At 60.7% G+C, this 11,576-nt stretch overlaps 3 protein-coding genes across 6 annotated transcripts in view; 1 reads left to right on the top strand and 2 right to left on the bottom strand.

The window, feature by feature from the left end:
* Positions 222-10,711, top strand: PAQR6 (progestin and adipoQ receptor family member 6). 3 transcript variants are annotated; one of them, XM_018046286.1, is made up of 8 exons: positions 222-1,238; positions 2,625-2,700; positions 3,148-3,275; positions 3,408-3,613; positions 3,724-3,850; positions 4,231-4,327; positions 4,524-4,674; positions 4,992-5,977. In XM_018046286.1, the coding sequence occupies exons 2-8, from the start codon at positions 2,650-2,652 to the stop codon at positions 5,264-5,266; spliced, it is 1,035 nt and encodes a 344-aa protein (XP_017901775.1). In that variant the 5' UTR covers positions 222-1,238; positions 2,625-2,649; the 3' UTR covers positions 5,267-5,977. The 3 variants fall into 3 exon arrangements, with proteins under 3 accessions (XP_017901775.1, XP_017901776.1, XP_017901774.1); XM_018046287.1 differs by lacking the exons at positions 222-1,238; positions 4,992-5,977 and adding exons at positions 2,188-2,272; positions 9,542-10,711; XM_018046285.1 differs by lacking the exon at positions 222-1,238 and adding an exon at positions 2,188-2,272.
* On the bottom strand, positions 6,079-8,445 carry BGLAP (bone gamma-carboxyglutamate protein). 2 transcript variants are annotated; one of them, XM_018046289.1, is made up of 4 exons: positions 6,995-8,445; positions 6,742-6,780; positions 6,472-6,541; positions 6,079-6,317 (listed from the first exon to the last, which is right to left on the bottom strand). In XM_018046289.1, the coding sequence occupies exons 1-4, from the start codon at positions 7,056-7,058 to the stop codon at positions 6,188-6,190; spliced, it is 303 nt and encodes a 100-aa protein (XP_017901778.1). In that variant the 5' UTR covers positions 7,059-8,445; the 3' UTR covers positions 6,079-6,187. The 2 variants fall into 2 exon arrangements, 1 of the variants encoding a protein (XP_017901778.1); XR_001917878.1 differs by having other exon boundaries at positions 6,210-6,613; positions 6,995-7,046.
* The window catches only part of PMF1 (polyamine modulated factor 1), a 26,871-nt gene continuing 23,899 nt past the window's right edge, over positions 8,605-11,576 (bottom strand). Inside the window, exons 4-5 of the mRNA XM_018046288.1 lie at positions 10,727-10,922; positions 8,605-9,109 (exon numbers count right to left, since the gene is read on the bottom strand). Coding sequence (XP_017901777.1) covers positions 9,056-9,109; positions 10,727-10,922 — 250 coding nt within the window. The 3' untranslated portion in view covers positions 8,605-9,055. The remainder of the gene's footprint in view (positions 9,110-10,726; positions 10,923-11,576) is intronic.

Here is an 11,576-nt window from a genome sequence, read left to right as displayed (position 1 = left end):
GCCCAGTTGAAGCAAGAAACAAGCAGTTGAAACACAAACTCCAGAAGCAGTTTTGACAGCTTTGAAGTTCATTGACTGCATTGAGCTGGTGCCTTCACAAGGGTGACCTGTTAGTCGCTCAGTCATGTCCACTTCTTGTGACTTCATGGACTGTAGCCTATCCATAGAGTTCTCTAGGCAAGAATACTGGAATGGATTGCCATTTCCTACTCCAGGGGACCTTCCTGACCTAGGGATCAAACCCAGGTTTCCTGCATTGCAGGCAGATTCTTTACTGCCGAGCCAGCAGGGAAGACCAGGGCCGACAGGCTATACAGATGCCCGAGAACACCATGCGGTGTTAGGGCACTGACCCCCATACAGTCAGACATCTGCATGTGGCTGTCCAGTTGGCTTTCTGTATTCAGTTTCACATCCGTGATTCAAACATGGACCATGTTGCAGAGTACATATTTAGTGAAAAATTGTTTATAAATGCAGTTCACACGCAAGTTCAAGGGTTAACTTTTGAAGGTGATGGCCTGGGGGTGGTTGGTGGTCTTCAGCTGGGTCCTCTGAATCAAGGAGAAGCCTCAGGAGAGATGGGGGTGAATCTTGAAACCAGCTTCTTGAGTCTTCATCTGTCCCTTCGCTAGGATTGACACACCTCTCGTGCGTTTGGGGAGTGGAGAAGCTTGGTGAACCCCTCGTGGTTTAAACCAACGTTTACCAAATGTATTTGCTCTGAATTCTGTCCAGCACCAGGCACTAAGGCAGCAAAGCAGAATGAGAAGTGATTTTGGAAAATCCAAAGTTGGGGTTGGAATTCCTCTGCCTAGCCTACGGCAGAGTCCCCCATCTTCAGCTGCTGGGAGAGCCTGGAACCCTGGAGCCATGGGGCAGCCCATGCTGAGGGGTCCCTCCATACCGGCCTGGCTGCCTCCTGGCTAGGGCCTGGGCCTCTTCTGGCCAGTCTGCTCTCAGTGGGGTGGGGTCAAGCTGCAGGGGCTGGCTGTGTGCTGGAGGCCGAGTGAGCTGCCTGCTAATGGGGCTGGGCCACCCTGCGCTGCTCCCTGAAGGCTGGACAAGGCTAGGATTGTTTCCCCGCTTCCTTTGTCTCCCACACCCCGCCCAGGCCTGGCCCGCCTGCCTGCCACTCCTCTCCCTCCCGTTGGCCTGGCTGGCAAGAGCCAGGGACTCCGCCCGTGGAGCCCGGGGCCTGCCGACCCTCTGACTTGGGAGCTCCCGTCAAGCTCTGGGTAAGGAAGGTCATCTGGGGGGCTAGAGGCAACGCACCTGCTCCAGCTGCACCACCCCCTACCACCCATTTCTTGGCTACAGCTGACTACTCCAGAGACCTGACCCTAGTGCTGAGGGGAGCTAGACCCCAGCATCGTCCTGGTCCACCCCTCCCCGAAGTAGCTGGGCTGCACTCAGGGTAGGTCAGGACACCCCCATCCCCCTCTTGGGAGGGGTCGGTCATCGATCTTCGGTAGTTTCTTGGGTGTGTTCCGAAGCTTGTGGGGTCTTAGTTCCAGGACCAAGGATGGAACCCAGGCCCTCGGCAGTGAAAACGCGGCGTCCTAACCACCGGCATGCTAGGTCACTTCAGTTGTGTCCTACTCTCTGGCCCCAGGGACTAGCCCACCAGAGAAGTCTGATCTCTGGATGGCCCCAGAATTCCCAGGGTCATCTACCTTAAAGCTTAGCCGGGGTGCAGACTAGGGACCAGACCTCCCTTGTGTCCAGCAGGGTCCCCAGCATCCAGCTCAAGGGCAGAGGCTTGGGGTTCAGGCTGGCTGTGTAAGGCCCGGAGTGTGTGAGGCGCAGACACAGAGTCGGCAAAGCGGCAGCGGCAGGAAGAGGGGTGGGTCTGGGCTGGAAAGTTTTGGCCTGGAGAGGTGGGCGGGGTGTCCTGTTTTCCCTCCTCCCACCCTGGTGGCCCAGCCCCTCCACTTGTGCCAAGGAATGTGCCTGGGAGAGGCGGCCCGGGAGGCGGGCGGGGCAGCGGAGCCGCGGCCACCCGGAGGCAGCGCACAGGTCTGAGGCTGAAGGGCGCAGGGCTCAGGAGGGACAGGGACCGGAACACCCCCGGGGGTGTGAGTGTAGTCGTCAAAGAGCTAAGCTTCCCCCAATTCCTTGCCCCACCAGTGGGCATCTGGTTTCTCCCAGAATTCTTCTTAAGCTCCCTGAGTTTTCTGTGCTCAGCCTAGGCACTGGGGGCCAAGGGGCTTTCTGGCGGCGGCAGCGGCGGCGACGGCGGTGTGCCTGGGCACTCTCTGTGCTGTCCTCTGTAAGTCAGGGTTCTGAGACAGAAATCTGGGGTTAGGGACTTGGATCCAGGGTTCCTGAGGCAGCCTTCTGGCTGAGGAGGCCACTCCACTCCTTGATGGATCAGTCCCCCTTCATGGGGGAACTGAATGGCCGCAGGTTAGGCTGAGGAGGGCCTAGGGTTATGACCACTGGGGAAGATGGGAGAGCCTCCCCAGGCCTGAAGGAAGCAGCTTGGTGGCCAGCTACCATGGCACGCATGCCTGTACACAGCCCACCCTGGGACTCAGGGATGGGGTCCGGCCTGGGCCTGGGTGAAAAGGGACCCATGGATGGGGGCAGATACCTAAATCCCCTCTGCCCTTTGTCTCCAGGTCAACGTGGAGGTGCCGGGCCACCATGCTCAGTCTCAAGCTGCCCCAACTCCTTCGAGTCCACCAGGTCCCCAGGGTGAGGGATTCACCAGCTCCTACTTCCCAGGGTGCTGGCTGGGTGGAGGTGCTTCTCTTTGTGCAAGTGCGGAAATCTTTGCTACAGGCTACCTCTTATCCCTGTCATTTTGGTGTGGGGCTCCAGTTCTCTAAGGAGCAGGGTTTGTGACCTGCTTCCTGGAGCCCAGCACGCTGCTTTACCTGGAGTCCCGAGCCTCAGAGGCCATGTGTCCACCGACACCCAACCCCACCTTGTCCCCTTCCTCTGCCTCTTCTGTCCCTCACCTGCTCTCTGGGTACTGGGACCTGTGCTGAGATGGGCTTGGATTCAGTCTGGCTTTGGCACCATGGTGACCTCCAGACCATTCCCTTCAACCCTCCTTCCACAGGTCTCTCTTGGAGAGAAAGGGTGAAACACAGTGACTCCCCTCTTCTCCCCCCACCCCGCCCCCACCCACTACCCTAGGTGTTCTGGGAAGATGGTATCATGTCTGGCTACCGCCGCCCCACCAGCTCGGCCTTGGACTGTGTCCTCAGCTCTTTCCAGATGACCAACGAGACCGTCAACATCTGGACTCACTTCCTGCCCACCTGGTGAGGGAAGCTCTGTCCCAGGCTTGGGCCTCGAGCTCAAGGGGGTACTCAGGCGGGCCAGGACTGCCTGGGCCCACGGGCTGCAGTGGGAGTCGCCGGGGCTCCGGTGGCCTGAGCACGTGCCCGCCGCAGGTACTTCCTGTGGCGCCTCCTGGCGCTGGCGGGAGGCCTGGGCTTCCGGTCGGAGCCCTACCACTGGCCGCTGCTCGTCTTCCTGCTGCCCGCCTGCCTCTACCCGTTTGCATCGTGCTGCGCGCACACCTTCAGCTCCATGTCGCCCCGCGTGCGTCACATCTGCTACTTCCTGGATTACGGTGCGCTCAGCCTCTACAGCCTGGGTGAGCCCCACGGCGGCGGCGGGCAGGGGGAGGGGAGTTTCAGGCAGGGCGGGGGTGTGGCATGGGGGTCCTGGGGCGGGGCCTCAGTTCCCACCCCGCCCCGCCCCCAGGCTGCGCCTTCCCCTATGCCGCCTACTCCATGCCGGCCTCCTGGCTGCACAGCCACCTGCACCAGCTCTTTGTGCCCGCCGCCGCACTCAATTCTTTCCTGTGTACCGGCCTCTCCTGCTACTCCCGGTGGGTTCTTGGCCAGTGGTGAAGGGGAAGGCGGAGGGACAGAACAGGGCACCCACAAACACTTGGACACCCAGGACCGCTGGGTGTGCCTGCGCCCCACTGCTCCTGAGCAAAACTAGTGGCTGTGGGGCCGTTTACTGAGGACTTAGTGTGCCCAGAGCCTGCGCCTCAGCACCACCCCGGCTCTGTCTCTCCCTCAGCGACCTAAGCGGCACGTGTCTATCCCCGTTTTACAGCTGTTGTCACTTAACAGAGGAGTTATGTGGCCTAAGGGCTTTCGAAGCCACTAAACATTCCATGGTGGCCAAAGGTCCCCTGCCCTCCTCTCACCCCCATCCCAGCATAGTGATGGTGACCAGCCTTTCCCTCTTGCCTCCCAGGTTCCCAGAGCTAGAAAGCCCTGGGCTCAGTAAGATCCTCCGCTCGGCCGCCTTCGTCTATCCCTTTCTGTTCGACAACCTCCCACTTTTCTATCGGGTAAGGCTGCTGCTTGCCTGTCCTGACCCTCACAGTGCCCAGTCCCACCCCCTCAAGCCCTGACCCCAGCCCTGCCACCCACCCTCCCAGCCCAGCATCCAGTCCAGCTGTGCACGCCCCAATCCTCACCAGATCCCAGACACATGATGTCCAGCCCCAAAGCCCCTCCCCACCAACCCTGCTTTTCCTTTACCAGCTGGGACTGTGCTGGGGCAGGGGCCACAGCTGTGGGCAGGAGGCGCTGAGCACCAGCCACGGCTACCACCTCTTCTGTGCGCTGCTCACTGGCTTCCTCTTCGCCTCCCATTTGCCTGAGCGGCTGGCACCAGGACGCTTTGATTACATCGGTGAGCACAGCCCTGGCCTGGCCCGGGGGGGTCAGGGTGACAGCTCCCGGAGCCCTGAGTGAACTGAGCAGAGTGTTCCTGGCAGGGCCCTCAGGTTAACAGCAAAACCAGCAGCACGTACGCCAGGGGCTCTGTGAACAGCAGCTCACTCATAGTTGCTGATAACTCTGGGAACCTTAAGAAACCCTGGGTTTCTTATTCCTAGTTTTAGGGGAGTAGCAGGCCCAGATGACGGGATGCTCGCCATGGATCACAGGACGAATTGGGGCAGCCCTGGGGATGGGCTATGTGTCCTCACCTGCCCACCCTCCCCACAGGCCACAGCCACCAGCTATTCCACATCTGTGCAGTGCTGGGCACGCACTTCCAGCTGGAGGCGGTGCTGACTGATATGGGATCTCGCCGAGCCTGGCTGGCCACGCAGGAACCGCCCCTGGGCCTGGCAGGCACGGTGGCCACTCTGGGCTTGGCAGTGGCCGGGAACTTGCTCATCATTGCCGCTTTCACAGCTTCCCTATTTCGGGCCCCCAGTACATGCCCCCTGCTGCAAGGTAGCTCACCGGAGTGGGGTACAAAGGCCAAACTGCAATGAGGTCCCATCTCTGAGTTTGCCCTGGAAAGAGGCAGAGTCCAGGCAGGCCCTCATATAGGGGAGGAGCCCAGACCCAAGCCTGATAAGATGGGGGCACGTCTGAGCCTGGAAGCAAGAGTGACTGAGGACAGAGCGTGGAGGTGAGAAGGGAACTGGGAAGACAGAGGCGAGGAGAGGGCCTGGGAGGCTGGGAAAGAGCAGGAAGCTCAAGGAGGGGGCTCTTGATGGGGTTGGGAAGTGCTGAGGGTCTGAGAGGGGAGATGCGTGTGTCCAGGCTGGAGCTGCCCCACCTGCCATCGAAGGCTGGGGTGGGAGGCACTGGGTCCTTTTATCTGGTCCCATTTCTGGTGCTCCTGGAATTTCTGCGCAGCCCAGGGAAGAACTAACATGGCTAACCCAGGCCCACCCTGAATGCTTGTTAACCTGGCTGGGAGGCCCCCTCGTGCCCTACCCCCAAAGCAGGCAGCACTGGCCGCGGCAGTTCTTGGCCTGTGGCCGTGAGGGCATCTGTCCTGGTCACAACCGTGGACTCCATATCCAGGCCTCTGGGATCTGGTCTGTTTGGGTGTGTCATGGATGGGGCAGTGGGTTGAGTTGGGGGTGGGTGCTGGGCTAGAGAGGAGAACCCTAGCTAGACTTTAGGAAGCTACCTTCAATGCTTCTGGAATCAGGCAGGGATAAATAAATACATCAACAACAGATTTTGGGAAACACTTTCTGGGACTGAAAAAGGTAAAACCTCTGGCTCCACTCCCCATCGTCCCAATGCCTCCTCCTCACACTCCCAGATGGACAAAAAATCACAGCCCCAGTTTCTCTTCTGGAGTTTATTCTAGAGCAGCGGGGATGATGGGGAGGGGAGGGGTCCTGGAGAGAAGCCAGAGCTGGGGGCTGCCAGCCAGGTCAGCAGGGCTGCGAGCTCTAGACTGGGCCGTAGAAGCGCCGATAGGCCTCCTGGAAGCCGATGTGGTCAGCTAGCTCATCACAGTCAGGGTTGAGCTCACACACCTCCCTCTTGGGCTCCAGCGGATCTGGGTAGGGGGCTGGGGCTCTGAGAACCCACCACACTGGCCATTAGCCTCCATGCAAAGTGCCCGCCCCACCTCCCACGGCACTTGGGGCTCCAGGGGACACCCACAGTGGCCACTCCTCCCGGCCCATCCTGCAGATGCAGGGCCTTGGCCCAGTACCTCCCCTCCTCTCACCCCAGCCCAGGATCCAGGTAGCGCCTGAGTCTCTTCACCACCTCGCTGCCCTCCTGCTTGGACACGAAGGCTGTGGAGCACAGGGGCAGGGGTCAGGTGGCTCCCAGTTTGGGTGGATAAGGTGAGAAGCAGGCTGGCCTTCCTGAGAGCCAGATGGGAGGGAGCAGGAGGGGAGAATGGGACTGAGGGGACTGGGGTAAGAACAGGTGCTGGGAGTGGGCAGCTCCCTTGGGGATACGGGGCATAGCCCCCGCCCAGCCCACTTCATACCTGCGCCTTTGCCTGACTCTGCATCACCAGGCTTTGCATCTGCAGAGAAAAGGAGCCCAGTTCACCCCTGCCCATCCCTAGGGCCCTCGCCACCTTCCCCTGCTTCTGGCAGCCTGCTCTCCCCTCCTTTTCCTCCACAAGGAGAGAAGGGGGCAAGTGGACTGTGACTACAGAAAGCTAGCCGGGACTGCCAGTGGAAGGGGCGAGGAGGGGAGGCCGAGGCACTGATCTGGGCCGGGGGCGGGGCGCTCACCTGCCTGGCCAGCAAGGCAGAGCGTGGCCAGGCCCAGCAGGGCGAGGAGCACGGGGGCTCTCATGGTGTCTGTCAGCGGCTGCGTGGACCCGGCCAGTCTGCTTCTCCCGGCCTCCAGCGCCGTTTTATACTCTCTGGGCTGTGCCCCAGAGGCAGGGGTGCGGGCGGGTCACGGGGGAGTCTGCCAGGGCTGCTTGGGGCTCATCCGCCTCAGCTCTGTCAGCCAAACCCCAAAGGAGGTTGTGGTTGGAGCTGTGGCTCCCTGGGCAGGCCCCCGGAGTGATGGAGGAGGGCTCGCCTTAATCCGAGACTGCCAGCCTCCAGAGAAGGTCCCCAGCTCCTCCCCACGGGGTCGCCCCAGGTCCCCCAGCCCCTACTCTCCCTCTGAGCCCCAGCCTCAGTTAGGGCCATCAGTGGGGCAGGCTGGGAGGGGAGGATGAGGAGCCTAGAGAGGAAGGGGGGCCGGGGGTCTAAAATAGAATTGCGTGGAGTTGGGCTGCGGCCTCTCAGACTGTGATTTCCACCGTTGGCCCCATGGGCAGGAGCCAAACCCCAGGGAGGGCGGGCCTGCCGACAGATGCCCTCATTCGCCCTGAGGAGCCCTGTCCTAGAGAGGCCTCGACAGTGGGGGTGGCTCGGCCCTGTGCATCAGGACAGGGGAAGGGGTTGGGGCAGCTCTTTGGTCTGCCACTGGCCAGGTGGGCCCCAAGCTGAAGACCTCCTTACCCATGCCCCTCAGAGGTGGGGACGCAAGGTCTGCACGGGGCGGGAAGATGAAGAGCACCCCTGGGCTCCTGACCACCCCATCCTCTTCCTGCCCTCACAGCCTCCCCAGTGCCAACCCTGGGGACCTGTCCTCCAAGGGACAGAATATCCATCTCGAACTTCTGCCTCAGCTCAGGCTGGAGAATAGGGGTGTGCTCACCCACCCCCACTCACCGAGTGGAGGCCTGGCAGACACAGCACTGCCCGCCCACCCCCACCTGTGGCTGGGTGTTTGGATACCTCCACGGGAGAGGAGCCACTGGGCTCAACTTAGGGTTTAGTGTCTGTGAAGAGGGGCCACCCTGACATCTCCCAAGTGTCCCTGGAGTTCCCAGACAGACCAATCAGGCCTCTGTCCACAGTGAGGGTGAAGCTCTCGCCCATACTCCTCTCACCCTCTGGTCTGGAGGAGGCACCCACCCCACCTTTGGTCAAGTCTCTCCTGATGCCCTGTGGCCCTGGCTGGGGAAGAGGGGGCGTGAGGAGCCAGAGGACGAAGTCCCAGCCCCCTGGAGGGCCCACCGATGCAACCACTGACGAGGCCCACCACAGAGCGTCTCTCAGAAGCAACCCAAGGGGAAGAGAATGGTAGGCTGGCTTGGACAGAGTACACCCCACGGAGGCTTGTTCTGGCCTCAGGGAACCCAAGGGTCCTGGTTTTGGTGACGGGGCTTCCCAGCCCTTCTGTATATGATGGTTAAACATAGCCCCCACCCGCCCTCCCCAAGACCTCTTGCAGCCCTGCAACCAAAGACCTCGATGGGAGCCAGGACTCCGGTCCAGGGTGGAATCTTGGCCTTGGAGAGTCTAGGGAGAGGCCCAGGCGGAAGCAGCACCCTCACAGATTACAGTGTAGTGGAGGAGGTTTATTTGCGGATGTGGGGAGAGCATGGCAAGGGCCCCTGGGGCTGGCCAGCAAGGGGGCAATCAGGAGACTGGAAACAGAGTCCCTGAGCCAGGTCCGAGGGCGGGCTCAGGAACTGGCAGTGTCTGTCGGGGGGTAGGGTGGCGGGTTGGCCCAAACCTATACGAGAGGAAGCACGGGGCCTGCCTTCCACGGTGGAAGCTGGCCAAGAGTCCTCAAGTTAGGAGAAAGCGGGAGGAATCTGAACGTCGTGTATGTTTCTGACGCCAAGGAGCCCCAAAGTACAACAGCAATGGAGACACTTCCTTCTCCAGCAGATTCCATCACTGCTGAGGGACTGTTCTCACACGCAGCTCACTCAGGCCCAGCATCCTGGACCACAGGCCCTTGACCTTGACTGCCCTCTGCTCCTGGGTCTGGCCCTCTCCTCCTCACTCAGGCTCCTTTAGCACGGCCAACAGCTCCTTCTGTTCTCTGTGTAGAGCCTGACATCAATGAGAGAGAACAGACAAATTGGGAAATGAGAAAACCCACACCCCTTTCCTCCACTGTCCTTGACTCCAGGCCCGAGTTTCCGGCAGGACGATATGGAAGGCGTCTGTGACTCATGTCCCGGGCCCAGCAGGGCATGTTAGGAAATCCACCCCACTCAGCAGGTGTTTATGGCAGGCTTGAGGCCTCCACAGAGAAGGGCTGATCTTCAGAAAGGTCCCTAAAGTGTCCCCCTGACCCTCTGACCTCAGTGGAGATTGCTAGCAGAGATGCTTTCTTAAATGGACTTTCAGCTGGGCTAATGGTTTAGCTGCTAAGCTGTATCCAACTCTTTTCGACCCCATGGACTGTAGCCTGCTGGGCTTTTCTGTCCATAGGGATCTCCAGGCAAGACTACAGGAGTGGGTTGCTATTTCCTTCTCTAGGGGATCTGCCCAACCCAAGGATCAAACCCACACCTCCTGCTCTGCAGGCAAAGCCTTTACCGCTGAGCCGCTGGGGAAGCCTTCAGCTGGACCAGACGTGGAAATTGCGGTAAAAGGGGCTCTCTGGGCTCACACAGGGCGCGGCGCTGAGCACACCTGACCCACTTCAGACAATGGCTGGGATCTGCGCCTGTGGCGGGAGAGGTGTGGCTCTAAGAGCAGGGTGCGCCCTCCTTCCTCTTACGGCAGAAGCACCAAATGCCACAGCTGGCAGGGCTCTGGGGATCACTATTTGGCCAATTTGGAAGCCAGAGCCCCATCAGGGAAGTGACCTCTGGCCTCACAGTGATGGAGTGGCAATGTCAGAGCACCCGAGACACAACTCTGAGCCATGGAACCCGGCCCAGGAGCAGACCAGGCTGAGGGCCTCGGCTGCCCGTCCTGGGCCCCGCCAGGCAGGCCTGGGCCACTGCACAGCACGACAGTGCAGCCCCAGGGCCGGAGGCTGAGGACTGCAGACGAGAGGAAGCAGAGCAGGACACAGCCCTTCTCCCGCCGCCGCCTCTCTCAGGCTCGGCGCCTTGCTGAGGCTGCGGCACGGCCTTTAGGTTCCCCTGACTGGTCTTGGGAGGAGAAGACCAAGGAACCCAAGAGCCATGGATCTGGGGACCTATCCTGCTCAGGATCAGGACGGTTTGCCCCAGGAAGGGAGCTGTCAAGTGGCCACGATAGACATCAGCTGGACAGAACCCAAAGGCAGGCCACGGTTCAAGCCCCACTAGAAACCCTCTTTGGGACCGTGCTTTGAGCCAGCAAGGAAGCCGCCTCATCACTCTGCCCCACACCTGCTGTCTGTGCCACCCAGCCTGAGCAACCCTTCCCTTTGTTTACCAACCTGGCTCCAAGTGACTGGGCCACTTTCAGGACACGCTTTTGTTACAGGGAAGCTATGTTGTAGGTATGCTGACACTCTAGAAGTCATTCTAAAGTACACGCTGTAAAGGTGCCGGGCAGTGGTCACGTGGAGTTGAGCCGCCATGGCTGTGGAGTGTTGACCCTGACCGCGACAGGGAGAAGCTGCCCCTGGGCACACCACTTGCTCTCTCTGGGCCCATTCTCTCCTCAGCTGCCACAGGGCACTGAGGGCCGGGCCGGGGCACTCACCTGCCAGGCCGGGGCACTCACCTGCCAGGCCTGCTGCCGGGCCTGGGCCTGCAGCTGCAGCTCCTCCAGCCGCCTGCGCCCAGCTAGGACGGCGTCCGCCAGCTGCCTGTTCTCAGCCTCCTGCTTCTGCACACGACGCTGCAGGGCCCCCCGCTGCTGCAGCAAGTAGGGCGCCATGGCGCTGCGCAGGTCCTTCTCCGGGATCCCACTGGGGCGCCTGCAGGGGGCGCAGGGGTGGGGACAGGGAGGAGGAGGAGGTGGTGGGGTGAGGCCTCTCCTCCAAGCCCAGGTGGCACGCCCACCTTTAGCCTCGAGCTGAGCTGGCTCTCCTGTGGTCTCTCTCACTCCCAAACCTGATCGCATGGCTCCCGCTCCTGAAGGGAACGCTGACCCCTGTCCCTCAGCTTCCACTCCCAGTAACCCACCTCTTCCCTTCTCACTAGTCCACACCCTAGCCTTCCTCTTTTCATCCATATACACTCTCCCCAGCTCTACGCCTCCCAGGCTGGAGGAGACTCTCCTCTGTGCTTGTGACCATGTGCCTTGCTGGGGCATCCCCGCTGTCAGACTGTGAGTGGCCCGAGAGCAGGCCCAGACCCCAAGAGGCCATGGCTGGCTAACGTGGGAAGATAAGGAAAGACAGATCTGAGAGGGCAAGATTACAGGGGTTCTGAGTGCCCAGAGGGAAGAGATGGGTCAGTTCTGATGGGCAGGGGCATAGAAGCCACTGTAGGTTCTTTAAAAATCCTTTGTCAGTTATAAAAGGTACTTCTCTTCAGTTCTGAAGATCATAAAGCATTAAATTGAAAACCACGAAAACGGTTTTCACTCCTCCTAACCTAGGAGTCTGCTCAGGCAGGGAACGGAGGCA

Source organism: Capra hircus, chromosome 3, assembly GCF_001704415.2.
Source record: "Capra hircus breed San Clemente chromosome 3, ASM170441v1, whole genome shotgun sequence".
Classification (NCBI taxonomy): Eukaryota; Metazoa; Chordata; class Mammalia; order Artiodactyla; family Bovidae; genus Capra; species Capra hircus.
Note: the sequence above shows the minus strand (reverse complement) of the source record. Positions and strands in the feature narration are given on the sequence as shown.